This window comes from Vanellus vanellus, assembly GCF_965231255.1.
Source record: "Vanellus vanellus genome assembly, chromosome: Z".
Classification (NCBI taxonomy): domain Eukaryota; kingdom Metazoa; phylum Chordata; class Aves; order Charadriiformes; family Charadriidae; genus Vanellus; species Vanellus vanellus.
The window spans coordinates 28,794,435-28,818,086 of NC_138908.1; the positions used below are offsets into that span (position 1 = coordinate 28,794,435).

The 23,652-nt window shown below is 40.8% G+C and overlaps 1 protein-coding gene across 1 annotated transcript; it reads right to left on the minus strand.

The window, feature by feature from the left end:
• Nucleotides 1-7,660: 7,660 nt before the first annotated feature.
• MACIR (macrophage immunometabolism regulator) lies at nucleotides 7,661-21,048 on the minus strand. The gene is made up of 2 exons (XM_082497437.1): nucleotides 20,987-21,048; nucleotides 7,661-10,197 (listed from the first exon to the last, which is right to left on the minus strand). The coding sequence occupies exon 2, from the start codon at nucleotides 10,174-10,176 to the stop codon at nucleotides 9,553-9,555; it is 624 nt and encodes a 207-aa protein (XP_082353563.1). The 5' UTR covers nucleotides 10,177-10,197; nucleotides 20,987-21,048; the 3' UTR covers nucleotides 7,661-9,552.
• Nucleotides 21,049-23,652: the final 2,604 nt, after the last annotated feature.

Genomic DNA, 23,652 nt, shown 5'->3' on the forward strand with positions numbered 1-23,652 from the left:
TTGTGTGCATGAAACTTTCCCCAACATCTTCAGCAGTAAAAACTGATACAAGGAATTCACTGAGTTTCTCTGTCACAGTCTCATCACCCCAGCGGCCCTCTGACACCTTTTCCTCATGGGGTCTCACTGGTTCCCTAGATGACTTTCTGCTTTCGATGCATGTAGAGAACTTTTCACTACAACCTTCAGTTCCCCTAGCAAAGTGATTTTTCAAAACATCTTACACTCCTGTTTCCAGTTGGCCAGTCCGTCCCATACTGGCTGCTTTGTCCTCTGCATTTAAGCAGGCTTTACATTTCTTAACATCAACCTTTCCCCTATGATAGCTACCCCAAGTCTTCTAATGAGTCATACATGGTTTGATTGCATCGCTTTGTCTGCGGGTGTGTTGCTTTTTAGACTGCCTCATTTTTACGTAATTAAAATACATGCTGGATTTCTATGTATAAATTCTGCATGAGCGCTCTATCTGTCCTCCTCTCTTCTATTACAATTATAAACCTAACTGTATTGTGATTGTTCCTACAGAGGTACCCCAGTAATAAGTCTTGAGGTAAGTCTTCGGTGTTGCCTGGGACCAAGTGCAGAAGAGCATCTTCCCATAAACAGTCCAAGAATAGTTCTTCGAGAAAGCAGTTAATTACTAAGTAAAAAAAAAAAAATCTCACTATATTTAGCACACATTCTAATACCGACTTTTTTCTTCAGCTATACCATTTAGTTATGGTTCATGTTAACTAGCGGTGACCACAGGACTAAAAAAGGCAGCCTTTTGTTTTTCCAACTTAAGGATTGGAGTTTGCATTTGATAGCGGGCATTTAATCTTTCAGACAGTTTATAGCATCCTGGTGATGTCATCTTATCTGGATGATTAAGGACAGATTTAGTCTTCCAATCAGAGAAAACACTCAGTGTCAACGGCAGCTTTAATCGGAACGATTACTTGCTGCGTTGAAATTGCCCCAGTGAACAGCACTGTTGACCTTCCCCCTGCAGGAAATTTAAGCTTCTGTCAATTGATCAGTCGGGATAACTAACATTTCAGCCCAGATCAGGATTAAACATGAACTTCCCAGATCAAAGATACAAGAAAACTTCTCATTTGTGCAAGTGGAATACTGCAGATACCTATTCTTTTGGGTTTGTTTTCCTAAGTTGTCTTTAAAAGATATCTTGGGTATGTCCTGTGGATCCAATTACTGTGTGAAGTCGTTGCTATCTCTCCTCTGGTTAATCACATATACAATCATTGAGGTTTTTTTTCTGGCAGGATTTTTATAAGTTAGTATTAAGCACTAACTGCTGTCAGACTAAGGTTTCTGCCTTCTTCCCACAGCTCACTGTCAAATAAAACATAAAAAGCCACCAACCACCATAAAGTGATTTCCCCCGAGATAGGCAAGTCTCAACACAGAGCATTTTTCAAACACATAAACCAAGTAAGATATTTCCCCTTGAAAACTACCCACTTGAGACAATCTCTTCATTCCAAAAATGTCTTGCCTTCTGGATGAAGTTCTCCTAAATTAATCAATGAAAACTCCACAAAATAGGAGATGGGGAAGCAGGCAGATGATTGAAGGTTTGACATCAAAATAGAGTGTTAGAGCTTCGTTTTTGTGAAGTCCAGATCCTCTGTCATCCAAACCATGGGCCATTTTCCCATTGACTTGAAGGCTAAATTGTACAAGTAGGGAACATGCCATCATTTATATGCATTTAAAAAAAACTTATTTTTCTGAGTCCAGATAGGAAAGTTACCAATGACTGCAATAGTGATTTCAATACTGATTAACATCTTGGATTACTCTGCAGTTGGTGATATAAAGCATACAATATATTTCAAGAATATGTAAGAATAAGGGAGATTTTTTCGCTAAGTTTTTTAAAATCAAGATCTAAGACGACAGAAGAGTCATAACAAGTGCATCACTGATCTTCCATAACTGGACAGCGGATAGAAACATTCAAATGCTGTAAAAAAAATGAGACTAACACTTTAGTAATGGTTCAAATTGAATACTCAGGTTTTCTCAAACAGTTTTTAACTTAGCCACATAAACAAGTACAACATGCATCACCTTGAAAAATACAGCACAAGGACCTCAGCGAATTTTTCCTTTGATTTGCTAGCAGCGGTTTAGGTGCCAGTATCACCATTCAAGGGCGCAACTAATCTCAGTGGGAACAGCTATTTGTTTCACCATCAGCAGTACTCCCGACAAGACTTCTCTGGAAGCCCAGACTGAAAAGGGAGGATTCGTTTAAGTTTAAGAAAGAATAAATCCAGGGCTTTGCCTTTAGTTTTTTTTCATCCCGTTACAATTTTGAATATCCATTCTGCAAAGTTACCTTCCAAGACAAAGCATCCTAAAATTCATACCTCTGAGTAGTTGTTACAAATCCCATAATTCACCATGAAAATGCCTCACTTTTTTATGCTCCTTTCCTTTCACAGCCAGCCATTCAGCCTTTGAAGATGTTTTAAAGGGGGCTGTTTCTATTTCATGGCTGCCGAAACACCACAGGTACCATCAGACTACCTTGAGATGCAAGAATATGGAAACTGATCGAGTTGATGATTTCATTCTTTAAGAAGGAAATCTTGAAGGTGCAGGAGCAGGCCGTCCCTATGTGCTGAAAGACGAGCCGGTGGGGAAGAGGACCAGCCTGGCTGAACAGAGAACTTTGGCTATGATTCTGTGAAAGTTTATCTACCATTTTAACTGATACACCCATCAGTATTTCTTCCTCTGATGTTTTTCCAATTATCTCTTTACCAAAAACTAATTCTGGAATAATATCAGCTGAACATTGAAATGCTGATAAAAATTACAGAGAATGAAATTCTATATAAAACACGAATATAGATGGATAGGTAGAAATCTTGCATATAGTCAGTTTCTTGGAGCTGTTACTATTCACAGAACCACAGAGTGGTTTGGGTTGGAAGGGACCTTAAAGATCATCTAGTTCCAACCCCCCTTCAGGGACCCCTTCCACTAGGCCAGGTTGCTTAAAGCCCCATCCAACGTGGCCTTGAACACTCCCAGGGATGGAGTATTTCCGGATATCTTTCAATTTTCCTTCATACAAATTGGAAGATGTTTGCCCCAATTAAAATAAAAAGCATTAAATCATTGAGCTAAGGCATAAAAAAAAAAAAAAAAATAATCTTACATTTAATGCATTCTTCTTCCCACTCTATCTCATTCGTCTAGCTTAAAATTTTGGTGCTCTGCTACCCAATATTCCAGTGCATTATGACACTACCTCTCCCTTGGTAGTTTTATCCATTTGTAGACTACAGTTCACACAGTGAAGCTCTACGCTGCAATATTTCTGGCCTGAAATAGCCTTCTAAAAGCATCTCAGTACCTAACACTTTTCTTAAACGTTTTTTTTTTGAGTTGCTGAAAAATAGGTTAATGTAAAGCACTACAGCAAATCATGGTTTGCTCCATTTTTCATAGGGTTCAAGCTGTCAATGCTGTTCTCAGAGTTCCTGCATATTTTAGCACTTGTGTCTCCTTCACCTTCACAGAAAAAGCAGGTCATCAGGAGATTCAGCAGGCAGGAGTCTAGCAAAAAGGCAAAATGAGACGGGGCAGTAACCCTACCAGACACCAGAGCTAGTATTTATAGCAGAATACATAAAGAAGCTTAAAGTTTGCCTTTTTTTTTTTTTTTAACTGAAAATAATAATAAAGGAACATAACGGGCAAAAGTTTTCTTTTTGCTCAGGCAGCTTCTTATACTTTGCTTTGTCAAAGAACTATGAAAGTGCACCATCTACCTATTGTCACTGTGTAGAACTGCAGAATATCACAGAAACACACAGGATTTTAATTCAGACCATATTTGAACAGCATAAAGATTACTTCTTCCCCTCAGAACTCTCTTCTAAATTTCACCTAAGCATACACAGCCTCAAGATCCCCCGTTCTACCTTCACTGAAGCCCAGCTCCAGTCACAGCATTTTGCTAAAATGTCCCATCCCCCTCCTTTATCATTCAGAATCATGGAAAATTGTTTTTTAGAGATTTTAGATGAGCACACCATCTCCTTCCATATCTTTGCTTATTTTGACACTGAAACCATATAATATTTCACTCTTCCTACTCTTGCAGCACTGCCCCTCTGAGGTTTTCCATTTATTTCTCCAGCCTTTCTCCCCCCAATATATTCTGATGAATTCTTTCTGCCCTCCCACTCTTCACAGAAATAAAAGCAGTGTGCAAAGCTCTCCTTCTTTGTCCTCCCCCTCTTTTCACTCCAGACCAATTCTTTGATAGGTAAGATCAAGCATATGCAAGTTTAGACAACTGCCTCCTAAAAACAGATGGAATATGGTCAGTTAATAACATTACTTTCCCTTTTGTTTCCAGTGCAAGTCAGCCAACTCTGGATTTTTCCACACAGACTGACAGTTGTCTTTCCTCAGCTCTTCTAATGCGGCCCAGATAGACCCTCTGTAGCTTTGCCCTGATGTCATTCTCTGCCACCAAACTACTAAAGCTAAGAGTAAGTTAAGGAGGATGTAAGAACTGAAACACTAGGGTAACTTTCCCTCCCCTGAACCATCCCACAAAAATACGCAAGATTAGGTTTAGCACTCAACACCACTGGAGCACTGGCACTGAATCTTAAACACTGATATCCAGAAGCTGCCAAATGCAGCAACCAAAGGCAATTTCTGTGGGAGTAGCATCATTAAGAATGTTCCTTGTGTTACATAGAGAAGGAAAGTAAAGCAGTTATTGATTGATGGAAGTCATCGCTCTGATGCAAGGAAAAAAGGACAAAGAATCACTTGCCAGTGATTCCTGAGACACAAGAGAGACTTACTTTTTTAACGAATCTGTGATGCTTTATAGGCCAGTTATCAGCATCTCCGTAACAGCCTACACACTCCCAAGCTGCACCCATGGTTAAAAGTCAGAAAAAAAAAAAAAAAACAACCAAAAAAAACCCAACACCTACAAAAGCAGGTCACAGAAAGATTTCTATACTTAAGTATCATATGTTTAACAATGATACCTAGTTTTTACGAGATCAGAAGCAAGTACTGCAGAGAACTAGGGATCCATCCCCCCTTGCTCCTTCCAAAAAAGGAAGTTTTCCATATTCTATAGGCCTGAAGACACTCAGGGTAGATTGAGCTGTGATTTTATGATGGAATAAAGAGGAAAAAAAAAAAAAAATAATTTCACTAGCAAAATCACTGGGGCAAAAAAAAACATAATCCATCTGAAGGTTCTAATAGACTTGGAAATAAATAGACCTGGATATAAAATGTGGTGTGACACAGACAAAAAAAAAATAAAAATCAATAAGCCAAACATTAAGTGTGTTCTTCTGAGGATCCATCTATCAGACACGTTTTGGCCACTCTTACAGTGTTCAGTGTAATCACCCATCATTGGATCTCCCAATTAACAGATCAAATCACTGAAAACCACTCATGCAAATAGTCCCCAAAAAGAATCATCAGCAAAACTTTATTTGCCAAATGCTCAGACAACACGCAAAGAAATGGGCACTTTTACTGCTGGCTGCCAAGGTTAAACATTATCTTTAAAGTTACCAGCATTGCAATAAATCTACATTTTTCAGATTTAGATCTGCATTTTTCCTACCGCAGCTTAACAACTTAGTTCTTCCTCAAAGAATTTTTTATATTTTTTCTCTGCTTATATTCTCACTGAAGATCATTCTTTCTACAGCTTTTTAGCACACATTCTTCTTTGAGGTAAAGTTTAACATTAATAATTGACTTCAGCCAGACCAACCTACCAAACATCCAGAGCATCAAAATTTGATTACATTGGATAATTTCCGTTTCAGATTCTTTGGTACCATTGAAAGAGTTAGAAACAAAAGTTATGTTATCCATTAACAATTCTTTGCTTAGTCTATATTATAGCTAGTATTTCCCCTCCTATTGCTACAAACATTAATTTGATCCATAAAACGTGACATTATCTTAGTATCCACTTTAAGACTCATTGTTTTTTGAGTTGTTTTTTTAAAAAAACAAACAAACAAACAAAAAAAAAACCCAAACCACACAACCTGAATGCTGTGTTTTACCAAATTAAAACATACTTTGAACCCACTTAAAACTGTGGTCTGAAAAAATCTATGTTCTGGAGAGCTTTTTCATTTCTTCAAAAGTACATTATACAGCCTGACACCACCTAGCCTTACTGAAACTAATCATGTAATATTTCTGCAGACATTGTAGATTTTGGAAGTTTTTTTATGCAGCTTATAGACATTCTACTCTTCTCCTGCAATTCTTCTTAAAAATTACGCTTGTCCTCTTCTCTTATTTGCCCACAAAATAATGAAATTATATGCTCCAAGCCCTAACCGACTGAGAACCTTCCTCAATGTCCAAACAGCTATATCTGCATTTTCAGCAGTTTAAGAGTAACCTGTGTCCATTCCTCTGTTCTTCCCAGGAGAAAAAAAGAAAATGCATCCAGAAGAGCAGTTTTAGGAAATTCTAAAAGCTTCTCTGTTACTTATTTTGCAATATTGTCTAATAGCCCTAGTCTGCAATTAACAATCCCCACTACAGTAAACAGGCTCAGCAAGAGAGAGATCATCCCCCAAGAGAACTGAGTGCAAGTCAGAACACAACGGATGGACAAAGAAGGTAAAGGAAACCATAAGGTCAGTTAGGTACTGCATACAGCTGTACATAAAAACCGTAACACATCAGGACAGGAGTAGCTACAAGTTCATACCTCAAATGAAGATAGAAAATACTGAAATAAGGACTGGATTTCATACCAATCCTTTTATGGTACTTTTTTTTAAAAATACCAGCATTGTGCCTGAATTTAGGATCTACCTCAATACCCCAGCTTACACATTCATACTTGATTCCAGATTTGCTTTGGTGTTAATGGTCTGTTAAACAGATTTGTGTTACTATGCTGTATCATTTCCACCTTCACTCTTTTAATCCTCTGGAAGATACCTAAAGGAAACATTTTTTTCACGCCTTTTTTTTTTTTTCTTTTAATTTATTACAAGAACAGTGAGAACTCATTTTGAAAGGTCAGTATTGTTCATATTCAGTTTCATTTTAGTAGTTGGAACAATTATCTCATCTTTGATTTTAACAGACTAGTGTAATAGAAGGCATAAGCAGCAAAATTAGGAAAGATCAAAATCCTTCATTGGGCTGAGATTTTGCTTAATTTAGAGGTAGAACCAGGAACTCCTCATGGATATAAATGTTCTGATAAAGAACATTACAAACCAAACTTGCAAAACATTGGGCTGCAAGTATGTAGGAGCTACACAAACAATATTACCACATGTAAGCACCTTCACAAGCAAATCAGGAAACATAAAGTACTAAAACATTTTTTATGTTTGAACTTGGCTAGATAGCCATCAACCTCTCTATTAGCATAGCTGGACAATTATGGCACAGGATGACATTAGAAACAGGCACAAAGTACTAATTGCATGGCCCATTTCCTGAAACAAAGTAACAAACCTAAGCATTATTTCACAGAAGTCCAAGCTCCCTGCTTTAAACTTGTTTTTAAATGATCCCTGGTCTAAAGTTTTATTTTTTAAATGTCCTCTCTCCTACACAGCAAAGGACTCACAACAATAGGTGTTTATACCACCCTTTTTATTTTTCAGCCAGAAATACAGTTTCATAGGGTATTTCAATAAACAGTGGTGTTTATTCCTTAAATAAAACCCCCATCTCTTTGGCATCCAACCATATTCTGTTTTTCAAACTAAAGACTATATAGGAAGATTTTACTTTCAAGATCATTGTTCAATACATTAAATTTACACAGGTGTAGTTAACTTTTAAAAATACACATCGGTTTGTTGCAAAGATTCTAATAAACCTAAAAAAGATAACCAAATCATTAAAATGCAGATTACTGGGCTGCCTTCATTTACAACTGTGGAGTAAGTGACAGAATGAGAACTCCTCTTCATTTTCCACAACACATGCACTAACTAGTGCTTTCTATTCATTCTGAATTATAAACAAACAAAACCTTAATTCTACCAGAAACAACTGATCAAATAATTTGTTTCAAAACAACAATCTTATTTCTAAGAGGCCATCAGCCAAAACCAAGTTGCACACTGCTTCAGTAAAAGACTGCACCTAAAAAAACAAGTCTGAAAACAATTCTTCATTTTTAAACATAAATTACTAAAATGTTTTGGATACATCTATGAATACAGCTGTCAAAACTGCATTTGACGTCATGTTTGGATAAAAAATTCTTAAGTAACAAAAGTAAGCCAGTGTATTCAATCTACTCTGTCGAATAATCCAGGATCATCTCTTCAATGCTGATCAGAAATATTTCACTTGCACTCTGTCAAAAAAACAAATCGGCCTTCCAGATCCCAAGCTGTCAGTGCTTAAAATCAACTGAATCTCCAAAGCAAGTTATTTGACACCTTCTGTTACTATACACGATACAGAAATCATGAATTAAAATCAAAAACATTGACATACACTGGAATGCCTGCATTGGTATTTACTGGAATCTGCAGTGAATCCTTGTTTGTGTGTAAACACAACATAACAAATAAATCCCACTAACAAAAAAATAAAAAAAACTTCACAAAAGATTTGTTTTTAATAACCCAAATACTTACAATATCATAGAATGGGTTAGGTTGGAAGGGACCCAAAAGATGATCTAGTTCCAACCCCCCTGCCATGGGCAGGGACATGTCCCACTAGACCAGGTTGGTCAAAGCCTCATCCAGCCTCGCCTTGAACACCTCCAGGGATGGGGCATCCACAACTTCTCTGAACAACCTGTTCCAGTGTCTCACCACCCTTATGTGTTATCCCGAACAAGTTTTACAGAACAGAGGAGGCAAAACAATTACTTCCATGCAGATACGAAAAAATAATTTAATAGGATTCAAGTAGCAAAGGTTTTTTTTTTTTTTAAATGAGTGAATCTCACCCTTATCACCAGTGCAAGCGGAGTCTGAAAATGTTTGAACTGGATTGTTTAAATAGCAAGTGATCCAATTTAGCCAAGCTCACTTTCCTCTCCATGATGTAAAAAAATACATACGTTTTACAGAAACAAAAAGTAAAACTAGAAAACATCCTAAACTTGAGTACTTATCCAAGAGCAGTTTCTAACATCAAGCCAAAATTAGCAACAACCAAGCAGACATCACCAATGTTTCAGTGTTAAAATGCTGTAAATACTAAATCTATATGTACAAAAAAAAAATAATCCCAAACCCCAAAATCAAAAGCTCTTTTTGTTAAAAGGTGTCCAAAGAAATATCCACCAGTTGCAGCCAAATTTGCATGAGAAGCTGCTTGCTCGGGAAAGATTTCTCCTTCCAAGTAGTTGTAACACATTGCATTGCCAAGGTTCTATTCAAATAAATTACTTTCTGGTAACATTTAGCTGATACAACCACCTACAATGTGGAGAGCCATGTACACAGTACAACAGTGGATTTTTGCAGCAACAGAGAAATAATCAGAAATTGGTTCTAAATTTGAGATGATAGCTCATGTGTTATTTCTTGCAAACATACGGTCTCCTCTAAGGGTAAGGTGTTGGAGCTGGTATTGTAGCACTTCTGTGTCAGCAGGTTCCTTAATGCTCATTTTATCTAAATTGAGGTAGTCCAGGGATTTCGAATGAGCCCTTTTACCTTTTAAAAGGCAAAGAGGCAGGGGACCATGAAGTGCCTTGTAAGGTTCATATGGTAAAGCCTTAGTGCATTTATCCCCTGAGCTGGGCATCCGTCTCCTCCTCCTCCCATTTACTGCTGGGATCTCATATGGCTGATAGTACCTACTTCTAGTTTTGTACAAACGTGAGGAACGTGCAAGTCCTGAATCAAGCTGTTTTGAGCGCAAGTTTGGCCCAGATTCCCCTGTATTCTCTTCACTTCCTGTACACTTCTGGGCTAATTTTAGCAGCTCCTCTCCAGTCGTGAAGCCAACCAGGTAGTTAGAATCCATGTGAAGGATCTGATAGCCCGCAACCATCCGTCGCATCGGTGAGCAGGGTGTACTGGAACAGCGGGGCTTCTCTGCTTCCATCCTGCCTGCAGGACTCACCTCTGCAAGAGGCACAGGGAGGGTGGATAGGGTAGTTCTGGACTCTCCATTGATGTCAACTTCCATTTTAAAGACAATGCTATCCCCCTAAAAATAAAACAGAGCTTGATCAGAAATAGAGCCCTTATGCAACACAAGGAGTTGAGAGACAATTGAAGAAATGAGATTTTGTATCACGCAACAGTTGTGACCAGTACTTCTCTATTCAGCCTTCTATTATGCTCTGCAGGATGTCGCATAACAACCAGCATCTGCCTTTTAAAATTATATTGGGTGTTTTTTTAAATAAAAGATACCATAAATATACTCCTTCTTAAACGTTAAAAACATTCTTGAGTAGTATTGTACACAAAAAAAAGCATCTCTCCAGTCCATTTTTTTCATCCTTTTAGTCCATTTGATTCCTTATAGCCCCTTGCCACTGAGGCCATCTACATCCATTAGCACGACCACAGCAACTTCTCTCATTCAACTGAATATTTGACAATAATCTCAGTAAACGTAGCTTTAAAAAAAAAAACGTGTCTTAACAGCTACTACTGTAGTCAGGCAAGACCACAGAGCACACCTGATCTACTGGGGGTACTGCAATGATTCCCTCTTCCAGATGTGAAGACAGCTTGCTTTAGATTCAAAGAATGGCATCCTGGCTGTTCAACAGCTATCTTTACAGGTCATCAGCAATGCTCCTGCCCCACACAAAAACCTCCATCATTTTATTCATAACCAACCAAATAAACTCACACTATTTTATCCTAATGTATTTCTAACAAAGAAAACAGTATACTAGCATTTAATTAATATAGTATAAGACTCTTATAAGCATCTTAATAACTAACATTCTGAATTTTACAGTTTTTACTTGTTTTTCTATTTCTTTTGGAAACAGACTATTTTGCCCCGACCTTTCTTCCCTCACAACTATTCCAAATACATCGTTTGGTGACTTTACAGATACAACTGTTGGCCACGAGCCATTACCATCTCTAACAAGGAAAGATAAGGTCAACATCACAGCAAGTATACACCAGTGGATGCCAGAACACAGCGAGGGCTTAATTCTTTCCATTTCTTTGTTTTCAGCACCATCTACATCATTTCGGAGACACAGCTACTTCACAAAACAGAAAGGTCACATTTGTTTCCAAATCCATATGAGCCTTCGTTGTCATTTTCACCTCTGCTCTAAACAGTAGCTAGTGGCTCTCTAGCCAATGTAGTTCACAAAAAATTCATCATAGCTTTAATGTCTAAAGGCAATGAGACTCAAAGAAGAAAGGAAAGTTAGTATGTGTGTCAAGCAGGAACACAATTCTGAATTTCATTATAGGTGACCATAAGCCACGTTCAGTCATGTTTCACAAATGAGACTGACTTAAAACACACTATTATCAGTTTGCAAACTTTTAAAGCTGCTACTTGCTGCCATTCTGAGGCTTAGGAGGTCACAGGCTGAGCAGCAAAGATGCAACAAACAAGGAATACTTTATTCAAACTTCTGCAATTAGACACTCTCAAAAATCCCATCAAGATCAATCTCTGTTCACTTGTCTTAAAATAAGAGGGAAAGCTGTGTGCAAATCTCACTTGCAAAAGAAAACAATCTAGCCTCATGCAAAATTTAAGCTTACCTTATTTCTGTTCATAGACTGGGAAGGAGTGTAAGTAATGTTCCCATCTCTGCTTAGTCTCAAATCAATCTGCTAATAAACTAGGAGTAAACAAAATCCCCATTGTTTTGATGAAGAGGATTTTATTTGCCCTTGACAGACTTCTATTATGGAGAGACTAATGTTCCTTTAGTCTTAAATGCCCTTTTTCAGTTCTCATAATCATGGTCTACTTAGGATTCTCCACTACAAGTTTTGCACAGCAAAACAGCTTTTACAGATACACTTCATCCAGTCAGCTTTTAAGCATTTTGAATTTAACAATACAGGTAACACAGCAAAAGCTAAATGAAAAATTAAAATACTGAAGCAAGCCAAACACCAATATTTGTCACTGAAAAAAATATCCACATAAAACTAAAAAATGTTACCCGTTATATTTAATTGACTTTGACTCCACCCAATGAATTTGACTCCATTTATGGAGTCAATTAAAACTTTCAGAATAGCCAAAGCAGTTGTTGTTTCATACTTTAGCACCACATCTAGATGAGGGGCTAGATGAGGTGACAGTGAGGTGGATTGAGAGTTGGCTGCGGGACAGAACTCAGAGGGTTGTGATCAGCGGCACAGAGTCTAGTTGGAGGCCTGTAACCAGTGGTGTCCCCCAGGGGTCAATACTTGGTCCTATTTTGTTTAATATATTCATTAATGACCTGGATGAGGGGACAGAGTGTATCCTCAGCAAGTTTGCTGATGATACCAAACTGGGTGGGGTGGCTGACACCCCAGAGGGCCGTGCTGCCATCCAGCGTGACCTGGACAGGCTGGAGAGCTGGGCAGAGAAGAACCTAATGAGGTTCAACAAAACCAAGTGCAAGGTCCTGCACCTGGGGAGGAAGAATGCTAGGCACCAGTACAGGTTAGGGACGGACCTGCTGGGAAGTAGCTCGGAGGAGAAGGATCTGGGGGTTGTGGTAGACAGTAAATTATCCATGGCCCAGCAATGTGCCCTTGTCGCCAAAAAGGCCAATGGAATCCTGGGCTGCATAGGGAAGAGTGTGGCCAGTAGGTCGAGGGAGGTCATTCTCCCCCTCTACTCGGCACTGGTGAGGCCACAACTGGAATACTGTGTCCAGTTTTGGGCTCCCCAGTTCAAGAGGGACAGTGAACTGCTGGAGCGAGTCCAGCAAAGGGCAACTAAGATGATTAAGGGCTTGGAGCATCTCCCTTATGAGGAAAGGCTGAGAGAGCTGGGACTCTTTAGCCTGGAGAAGAGAAGGCTGAGGGGAGACCTTATTATGGCATACAAGTATCTAAAGGGTGGGTTGAAGGAGGATGGAGCCAGGCTCTTTTCATTGGTTCCCAGTGACAGGACGAGGGGCAATGGGCACAAGTTAGAACACAGGAAGTTCCGATCAAATACACGGAAACACTTCTTTACGGTGAGGGTGACAGAGCACTGGCACAGGCTGCCCAGGGAGGCTGTGGAGTCCCCTTCTCTGGAGATTTTCAAGACCCGCCTGGATGCAGTCCTGAGTAATGTGCTCTAGGCAATCCTGCTTTAGCAGGAGAGTTGGACTAGATTATCTCTAGAGGTCCCTTCCAACTCTGATAATTCTGTGATTCTGTGATCTAGCAGTGAGACAATAAATACGGTGAGCTTTCAGCCACTGAGTTAAAGATATTCATGACAATTCCTTAAGTAGAAGTTACAGTGCCTGCACCATCAGGAACCATGGTTACTGGAGGCATAGCACAGAAAAACTTCACATTACAACTTTTAGCTACCCTGTGTTTTAGCCAAGAAACCTAAATATTTAACTGTTCCTGCTCTTTTAGTTCCAAATTTTTACCCTGCAGCTCAGAAATCTTTCCAGTAATCTTCTAGAAAGATTCAACCTCTTCTGCTAAAAAGCTGAAATGATGCTAGAAAAAGTATAAATAAAATACTCATACAGCAAGTATGAGTATTCACTTCTCATACAGTAGAAGTGAATCATTATCTAGTCATATATAAACAGCAACAACAAAAAAAAAAAAAACACACCAAAACCAACCATCACTTGCCACAGCAGTATATGCCCTAAGGAACGGAAGGGAGGAAGAGATGTCTTCATGCACTTTTTGAGTTAAAAAAGCCTTGAGAACTTGAAAGCAACACAAGGGCTCTTCTCAGAACACAGCTTTTAAAACTAATTTACTTCTGTTTGAAACATGGGTGTGTGCCCTGGTAACAAAAAGCAATCAACTTTGAAGAGCAACTACAAGCAGGAGTGAAGGAGGCAGGAGTTCACTGCCCAACAATTACTCCTCACTGGCTAAAAACAGTACAAAGGAAAATCAGAGCAGAAAAGCCTTCAAGTTGGCAAGCTCCAGCCTAGTACTTCAGCCTGAAACTGCAGAACTTCCATTTCTGTGCTCCAGTGTGAAGATGAAGAACAGCCTTAAAAACAAGAAGTCCGACAGACACTTGAAAGCAACAGTAGCATCAGAAGCTGGTGCCATAGACATCAGAAGCTCAAGGGAACAGCATGGCTAGCTGGTAAGAGGAGTGACTGGCCAGCTCCACAGGCAGAGGCCCAAAACTCAGTGTGTACGCGTTCAGCTGTTGTTTCCCAAGACTTTTAATGCGAGTTAGTCAAGCTGCCATATGGCTTTAACATGCTTTGTCTCCTTACCTAGTAAAAAAAGATAAACATTATTTAGATTACTTTTATTAAAAAAAAAAATCATTTGAGAGATTCACAGTATTGTGAGTGTAGATACCATTAACTACAAACACATATTTGAAACTTTTAGACTGCATTTTTAGTCCATTTCTGTGGTTATAAGGCATTGGATGACTACTACTATGTTCATTGCTGTCGAGTGGGTAAGCTCATCAGTAATTCTTAGCATCAATTATAATACTGGAAAAAATACTTCAGTTTAAAAAGATTATTTCTTCAGATCACAGCTGCGTTGTCTTCTTGCTTCTTAATGAGAATGACAGAGTGATGCCAATTCAAGACAATTTATAATTAAAGATTTACTACAGAATCAAAAGAAGGAGAAGAGGAACAAGATGGTGTATCCTTTTTAAATATATGAAGCAATAGCAGCAAAGAAAACTACGGCAAATAACTGAAAATAAGTTACCAAGAGTATTCACTTGGTGAATTCACTGTATACACACCAAAACTGCTTCCAGAATATAATTCACTCCATTAAGATTTTACAAGATTTTATCGATCCTCTTTATATTATAAAGCAGGCTCTGCATATAAATTAATCTGACCCAATCCAGCTAACTATTGAGAAAATTGTCTAAAACACATAGAAAAAGAATAATGAATAGAAACACTAGGTTAACTACTATAAATCGTTGTATTACCTCAAAGAATACATTAATATGCTTGGGATAGTTCAAGGGTAAAAACATCTAAACCTCTAAATTTTCAAATATAACAGCTTTCCAATTATTGAATCTTTCATGAAGGTGTCAGATACCACTCAAAAGTTTAGCACGGGACAAATGAAAACCAGACACGTGTGACACACAAATGTCTAACATCACACCACACTAATACATGTGGTGTATTACATGTGCTGTAAATAATTAGTTATTTAATGACCTCTCACCATACACTCTTAATTCAACTCGTGACATCTTTTGCTTGCTTCTTTTTCCTGATCATTTGTTATTCTTTCTGTTAAATGTATTACTTAGTGTCTTTCTGAGGAGAGAAATCTAAGTGACTCAAAAATTATCAACTTTTAATCACTCAGTATTTATAATCATACAATGGTTTAGGTTGGAAGGGACCTCAAAGATTAGTTCCAACCGCCCTGCCATGGGCACGGACACCTTCCACTAGACCAGGTTGCTCAAAGCCCCATCCAGCCTGGCCTTGAATATCTCTAGGGATGGGGCAGCTACAACTTCCCTGGGCAAAGCAGACAAAAAATTCTCTGGGAAAAAAAAATAAAATTAAAGATGACAAAGAAAGATGAAGAGGTATTCCCTTGACACTCCTACACCTTGTAGAAAGTCTGCATTACTTTGAAGCCATCACAGTAAGCTTCTCTCAGCAAAAGAATTGGTTCTCTGTAAATTGGTATTTTCATTACTTATCTTCTCAACTAGAATATGAACTGATTTGAGAAGATGTCCTTTTCTTAGGAGTGGCGTGAAATTTTTGTCCATCCAGTTACTGATTTTGTTTTTGTTTTTTGAAGACGACTCTTCTTTTTTTCTAGATGCTAAGCCTGTAGGTAGTATCATTTCTTAAGAAACACAAAGATCCGTCTCATTGGGAAAATGCTCATAATTGCAATATACAGATGGCAGAACAGAAAGACAACAACAGACTCAGTGATACCAACTCTAAGAGAATCAAACATATTGGATAAAGATATCAAGCCAGTTTTGATACTTCCCTTTCTCTGTGTTGCCATTAATTAATATACACAATGCACTTAAAAGATGTTATATTTGTCTATCAAACTTCAGGATTAAGTAAAGTAGCCCGGCACATGTGAAGCACATGCAAAGCACATGCAAAGCCAGCACAGGTCTTTAATTATTTCAATCATCTCTGTTTGTGAAGGGGAAAAATAAGGTCTACAACTTTGCCCTTGCAGTCTGAAAAGAAAAAAAAAAAAATCACATAAATATAGTACGTGCTCTTGGAAATCCCATCTTGTTTCTCTGCTACTGAAATAACACTAATGGAATGATGTACTTGTACAGCAAAGTTTTCTGGAAATAATTACATCCAATCTGCAACTAAAACAAGTGAAATATTTAGCAGGAAGGGAAAAATCAAGCTAAAATTCAGCTATGTAAGATTATCCACAAAGGTGCCACACTTCTTTTTCTAGAGTTGGGGCAGCAAGGCCATAGACTTTGAGATATATGCAGCTTGTAGGTTCTTCCACTGAAAGCTGGTGATACTGCTGCACGTACTGCCAGAGCCAGATGGTTGCTTTTAGCCATGCTCTTTACCTTCAGCTTAAGGGACTTAGACTAGTGTTGCTTCACCATGCTCTTGAAGATCCCCTATAATAGTTGTGTTATGCTTTACAGACTTACACCCCATTTGTAGAGACAGGAAAGAGGGGTAGAAAAAAAAATTAAAAATCACAGAGAACATGAAATGTTCAATAAACTACACACATTCTTCACCAACTCTCCTTAGGAGAGTTCCTTACGAGAAATCCCAAACTACTCTAAGCTACCGAAAAAGAATGGAGGTAATATTAGATTTTTGCACCACATTAAGACAACATTTAGACAGAGTAAGCACAAAGTTTAGCACAGATTTTTTTCTGAAAATTACATGCAAAAAAAATGAAATTATGCATAAAGCGTATGTTAAGCTTTAAGCAAACAGATGAGTGGATATTACTGATTTCATAAAGCCAGTGCAGTAACTTCAGGATATGATGCAAAACTACGGTCCACAAAACAACCAGTAAAAATAATAACTGCAGAATACTGTGGTGGTGGGAGGAAGTTCTTGTCAACAGGTAAAGCGTTAAGCCCTTCAGCAATCCAGTATACTGGACAATCAATAACACATAGTTTATACAGAACAAGGAAATATTAAATGTTTTGCAAAAGATTAAATCAATTTCTAGTAATATGTTCCTACTCCAAGAAACAACAACTGCTTAACCAGGTTGTTAATTCCTGTTATTAATGCAGCTTTAAACAGAAAACAGTTATGATCCAGGAAACTATCTTTTAAAAATTAAGAGGATCACAAATGAATTGCTGAGGAACTACAACAGGCAACTCCAGTGACTAGCTCAGACCAGATCAGCATGACCGAGCATACAATTTACACAGAAAAGAGACAGATGGAATTTCAGGAGTCGGTCCAGGCTAATGAATTTTGTATGAGCAGACTTAGCAAGCAGGGGGAGTAAAAGAAAATGGTGGGAAAGAAGACCATTTAATTTCTAACATCTCTTTGCCAAGCAATATTAGATGGAAGTGTTTAACAGCGGGTAACTTTTCTGAAATACTTAAGAGTCCTTTAAATAAACAATGTGACTTCCTTGCTGGATGGAATCACAGATGAACACTTCCCCCTCGCTCCATCAGTAAGCTGATGCTCCGGGCCAGCATAAAGATAGCTGTTCACTATCATTATCCATCAAAAGATGAAACAGTGAGATACATGTAAAAAAGCTGATGCATCTTGTAAAACAAATCATTTTTATTCTTTAGTTAGTTATAAGTTAAAAGATTTTTTTCTTTATAATTGCATTTGATTTCTCTGCATTTTTTATTTTCATCTTCTCACCAAGCAAAATTCAAGTTTCATTTGCAAAGTTCACTCCAGTTTCAGGTTGGCCCACTTTGAAAAAAAAAAAAAAAACAAAAAACAAAAAAGCATACCACAACATAACTTGTCAATAAAAATTAAACTGCCTTTTCAAAATAATAAAGATAGATTAAAATAAAAAAGCAGGGGTTTTAAAGTATTACAGATCTCACTGATTAAATACTGACTTTTCTTCTTTAAAAACCAAAATGCTAATGGGAGTAAGGGTCTCTATCGCTTTTGTGTCAGACAAGAAATGCATGTTTGGTAGTATCCTATATTGCCATGTCTGAAAATACAGCTCTGCAGATAATATTTTAAAACTATCAACCTTAACAATATTATATTCAGCCTTTGACTAGGAATAGCTATTCAAAGAAAGATACTAGTTAAAAATAAGACCTACTTGAAGGTATCAGGAAAGATACGTTTAATCAATACAATCTAGGTTTTTTGGTTTTCTTTTTTAACTGAAGTGCTTCAAATGACCAGTTCTTTGTCTTGACTCAATCCACAGCAGCTATTTAGGTGTATGTTGGAAAGGTGTCTCATTCACTTATACCGTCCACATTGCAAAAGGTCGCTTCCTCAAGCTGACTAGAGTTACGGATATAATGGCTTTAAAGTTTTGTTCTCTGCCTCCTTCTCAATTACTCCTTCCCATACTTAAACATTACCTAAAAACAAGTGTTTAAGTGCAATGCAAGTATGGAATAACAAAAAAGAAAAACCCAACAGGACATGCAGGTACAGTAAATTTGTACTAAACTTAAGATGACTTTGTCAGTTTATCTGACTTTACCATAACATACTGCACTTGCATATGATTATGCATGCCTGGTGGTCACGCAGGTAGTATAAGGCTAGTCATCTAAACTTAAGATGACTTTGTCAGTTTATCTGACTTTACCATAACATACTGCACTTGCATATGATTATGCATGCCTGGTGGTCACGCAGGTAGTATAAGGCTAGTCAAAGAAGAAGAGATTATAAAGAACACCATGCTACAACGTCGGTACTGTTACGCAATAACTTAATTTCACTGATAGCACTGCCGTTGCCTCAGTTCCCTCCATTTCAAAGTCACTGTGAGAACCACCCTCCTCCATCTTCATTATTCTAAAAAGCGCTCTTCCTTGAGGGGGAAAAAAAAGGCAAAATAAAGCAACACCACCACGCAAGACAGAATATGGTTCAGAAATTGGGTGGTGGGAGGAAAAGCTTTCAATAAAGGAGAAGACTGGGAAAAAATAAGAAGGAGAATCAGTGCTGCACACTTCTACTCCCCATGGCAAAACAAAGCATCGGTTCGACAGCCCTCACTACAACCCCTCCTGGAAATGCTCCAAGGGCTCTTACTGTATTCAGGACAGAAGCTGGCAAACTACTGGTAAAAGCAGCAAGTCCTTCACCCCATCACTCCCACGGAGATCTGTGTAACTGCAGGCTTCTGTTATCCATTTCCACATGCAGCTATGCAAGCATGTATGTATGTATGTACAGTGATGCACTGCCCCACTCTAGAGAGCACACTAACAAAGATATGTTCATAGAAAACATCTACTATGCGCATCATTTGCTATTTTCTTTGTAATAGGTACATACACACTCACACCTATGCCAGCTAAAACCCCTATGTAAAATTGCATATAAACCACTTACATAGGAAAATAGTCTCAGGTCTTAATATCTTTATACATCTCTGTAGACCACTCAAAACAGCACCTCAACTGTTCAGAGGCTCTCCCCCAATATCTTAATATGCAAGACAGAATTGGCAAAACACGCCTGCCAATAAACCAAAGCAGCTTAGCAATCTTCATACTTTGTAAAGTAACACTGTAATAATGCACGTTAGAGAGCACAAATGCAGCCAGTGAGTACCACAGACGGTACAATCAACAGTTAAACAGAGCTTCGAGCCTCCATTGGCCCTTCACTAGGCTAGATTTATTACAGAGAGATATAACGCTACCCATAGAAAGCCGGGCATCACTTTGTTACTATCAAGACTGAATAGTAAGGTCATATTCGGGTTTAACACTTGCCTAAGAGTATTAAGAATGGTATGGGGACTGCTCCTGGTTGTAAACTGCAAGGGAAGAGAGCTGTAAATGGCTGTGTGCAGGCGCTAACAGATGAGTTCTCGGCTTTCCCCACCGTTCAACGCTGTTACTAGCGGCGGGCACAGAAAAGGGGCACTCCAGCAACCTCGCTGCAGGCCCTCCATCGCAATTCCCCCGGGCTGCCTTGCGCAGCAGGCGGGTACCGCCACCGCCACCCCGCGTTCCTCCCAGACCTGCCCGGACAGCCCCACCAACGCCGTCTCGTTCAGCCCCCGCCGCCGGGGACAGCGCAGAGCAGCCGCGGGCAGGGACCGCAGGGCCTGCGGGGAGCGCCGGGGCCCGCCGCCCGGCTCACGAGAGGCGGGCGGGGAATACGCGCCAGAACCTCCGCGCTGCCGGGGTCTGTGGAGGGGTTGGGTTGGGGGGGTGAGGGGGGGAAGCACGTCTTAGGCGCCTCCACCCGCGGCTCCGGGGCCGGGGTCCCGCCGCCACGCGGCTCCCTCCCAGGCCGGCAGCGGCCCCGCCGCGGCTGCGCCCAGCGCCGCTGCCAGCGGGGAGAGGCGCCGCCGCCGCCCGCGGGAGGGCCGCGCCGCGCCCAGCGGCTCCCCGTGACTCCCGCCCCGGCCCGGGGGCTGCGGGCGGCATCACTCCGGCTCCCCGGCGGGCCCCACCGCCGCCCGCGCCCGCCCCCCACCAACAATACCCACCGCACGGCCCCGCTCGCAGGGTCGGTCCGGATCCCCCCGCCCCGCGCTACAGCCCCTCCCTGGGCCCACCCGCCGCCCCTGCTCTGGTCCCCGCTCCGTGAAGGCCGGGCAGGGCCCGAGGCCGAGGCGCTGCCCGGATGGTTGCGGGGAGCGGCGCCATCCCCGCCTCCTACCTGCGGTCCAGGGCGGCGGGGCCCGGCCCTGCCCGGCGCGGAAGGAGCAGCGAGGCGCCCAGTGCGGCGGCCTCCGCTTCTCTAATCCCGCCCCGACCCGGCCGGGCCCGCCCCGCGCGGCGGGGCGGAGGGCGGTGCACGGCGGAGGGCGGCGCGCCAGGGCCGCGGCCGCCTCAGGGCACCGCGGGTTGGCGGGTCCCAACGGCCGTCGGCGGCTGCCCGCACCCCGCGGACGGGGCGAACCCCACCCGAGCCGCGACCCCCTCTGCCGTGGCCCTTTCCCTCCCGCGCTCTCTTCTCTCTGTGAAACGCCCCTGGCCTGTGAGCAGGAGGAGGCCGAGGCCCCGGTAACGGCTGGGGCGGGACAGGCCGCGCCGGGCCCCGAGGTGAGCGGCAGCTCGGAGGGCAGCCCCGGGGTGTCCTGCGGCAGCCTGGAGCGGGGCGGGGGCCTGCTGGCTGCCCGCAGCTCTGCGGCTTCTTGCCGTTGGGTGCAAGGCTGCGCCGGAGGAGGCGGGAGGCGCCAAGTCAGCTGGGCCGCAAGGGCTGAAATGTCTGTCTGGACCCCCCTGCAGAGGCACTTTCTGGGAGCGGTGGGCCCTGAGCCGTGTTGCCACAAGGATTGCTCACCACCCATCCCACCCATTCTGATGCTCGGGGGCTTAATAAGCTTTAGTCTCACACCTCTTCTCGCTTTGTACACAGCTGTAAGAAGGGATCAAGGAATCGTCTCTTGGTGTCTTTCGCTTCACTGAAATACCGCCCGTCTCTCTCTGTAACCTCTGTGTCATTTCCACATCTACAAAGTCTGGACACTGACTGGATACAAACATTTAACCAACAACCAGTTAGATCGTTTCCCTATTTTATTGTGCTGCTCAAAGATTGAGCAAAGGCAGTAATGAGTGCACCAAACCTTGCAGATGGTTGCCTAATTTCCCTCCTGTAAGTAAAAATAAAAGGGATGGGGAAGAGAAAGGGTAACATCATAGTTTTTTTTTTTTTTTTTCCCTCCTCTCAATAATAATAATTTTACTGGGAGCTGAACCACACAGCTGGTGTTTCCAATCCCCCTGCAGTGGAGTGGAGCCAGCTTTTGTTCCTAAAACTGGGTCTTTAAAAGACACGTTCTTAAATACATAGCTAAAGTTTACTACCCTGCTTGGGAATGCATAGATGTCCTCTGTACAAAGGCCATGCTCTGCCCTCCCTCTGGTCCCAATGGTCACAGAGGCTGCAGGTCATCTGCTCCTGAATTGCAGAGAAATGTGTCAGCATTAAGTATGCACCCAGACTAGCTGCTCCTTGTGCGCACAGCTGCACCTGGAGTGTGCATTTCTTGGAAATTCTCAGCTAGAACAAGCAACAGAGAAACGAAGAACAAGGATTTTGTAAGGAATTTTAACTACAGCCTCTTTAGCTTGTCAAGCCCTTAAGAGTCATTGGTTTTGAAAGTTCACGGAAGTGTTCTTAGAACTAAATTAGATTTAGTACAGAACATGGAGAATATATCTGGTCAAGCAGCAGCATAAGAAAAGGAATCTAGAGTGTAATTCGGATTCATTGTGATACTTGACGTTGTTTACAGTACATAGACTCCGTTGGTTCATGTTGACATCTGCAATACTAGTTTTAGCTGGAGTCAGAAACCTCCATCTTCCTGTGTTGTCCTGCAGTATAAATGGGGCTACAAAATCCTGTGAGTATATCACAACTTTCACCCGAAAAGCTTCCCCCCTTTGCTGTCAACTGACTTGTGAGTCAGTCTCTGAGATGGACTTCCAAGGTTGGTTGGGGGGAGGGGGCAGCAGTGGTGAACAACTTCAGGAGGTAACAGATGCTCAGGGGTGATTGTAATGGGTTCTAGCTAAGCACCTGTTTCAAATAAAACATGCTTTACAGATTAGCGGTGTGTCATCCCCCCCAGGAATGCATTTTAACATTTAATAAACTGTAATATTTAACAACATTTATTGCACTGACAGAACTAACGTGGTGCAAAATTGTCTTTTAAATTTCTAGGTACCAAAAGAAAGGCAGATCCTGAAAACTTCTCCCAAAGATAATATCCAAACTCCACACCAAGTATTTGAAAATAAACCTAGATCCTCCAAAACCCCCACGATTTTCAAAGCTCTGCATGATTTTCCCAAGACTAAATGCTGTATTTCACTATTATTTTTTTTTCAGTGCTCTTAAAGTCACCCAAGATTTTACAAGCAGAACAAAGATACTTTGAAGTCCTGGGGCTTTGTTTTCCCCACTTAAGAGCTGGTTAACACTTTTTAGTGCTGCTTCAACACAGAGAAAAACACAGACAGTTACAGACCATTTTTTCTGCATCAACACCCTGACCAGAACATGAATTACCTACATTGCATGATGGCTATGCTCATCTGTAAGTTCCTGCATCAATGGCAGTCCCTTAGAATGACAATATAACTCAATTTTTTAAAAAAGAAACGTATTAAAGATAAAACACACAGAAAAAGGGCTCAATTTCTTTTCTTCTCTGTAAGCTCTTCCTTATTTATCATCCTCAGAGAGCTTTTCTCAAAATACTTTTTTTCCTTGCTTTTGTATGTTCCAGGCTTGTACATTGGAAACTGCTACGGTGATTTGAGCATTAATGAAGTTATTAAATCACAATGGCTGAAAGCTGAGCAATT

Excerpts from the sequence above, each read along its gene's own strand:
- MACIR (XM_082497437.1), bottom strand. The coding sequence starts at position 10,176 with ATGGAAGTTGACATCAATGGAGAGTCCAGAACTACCCTATCCACCCTC.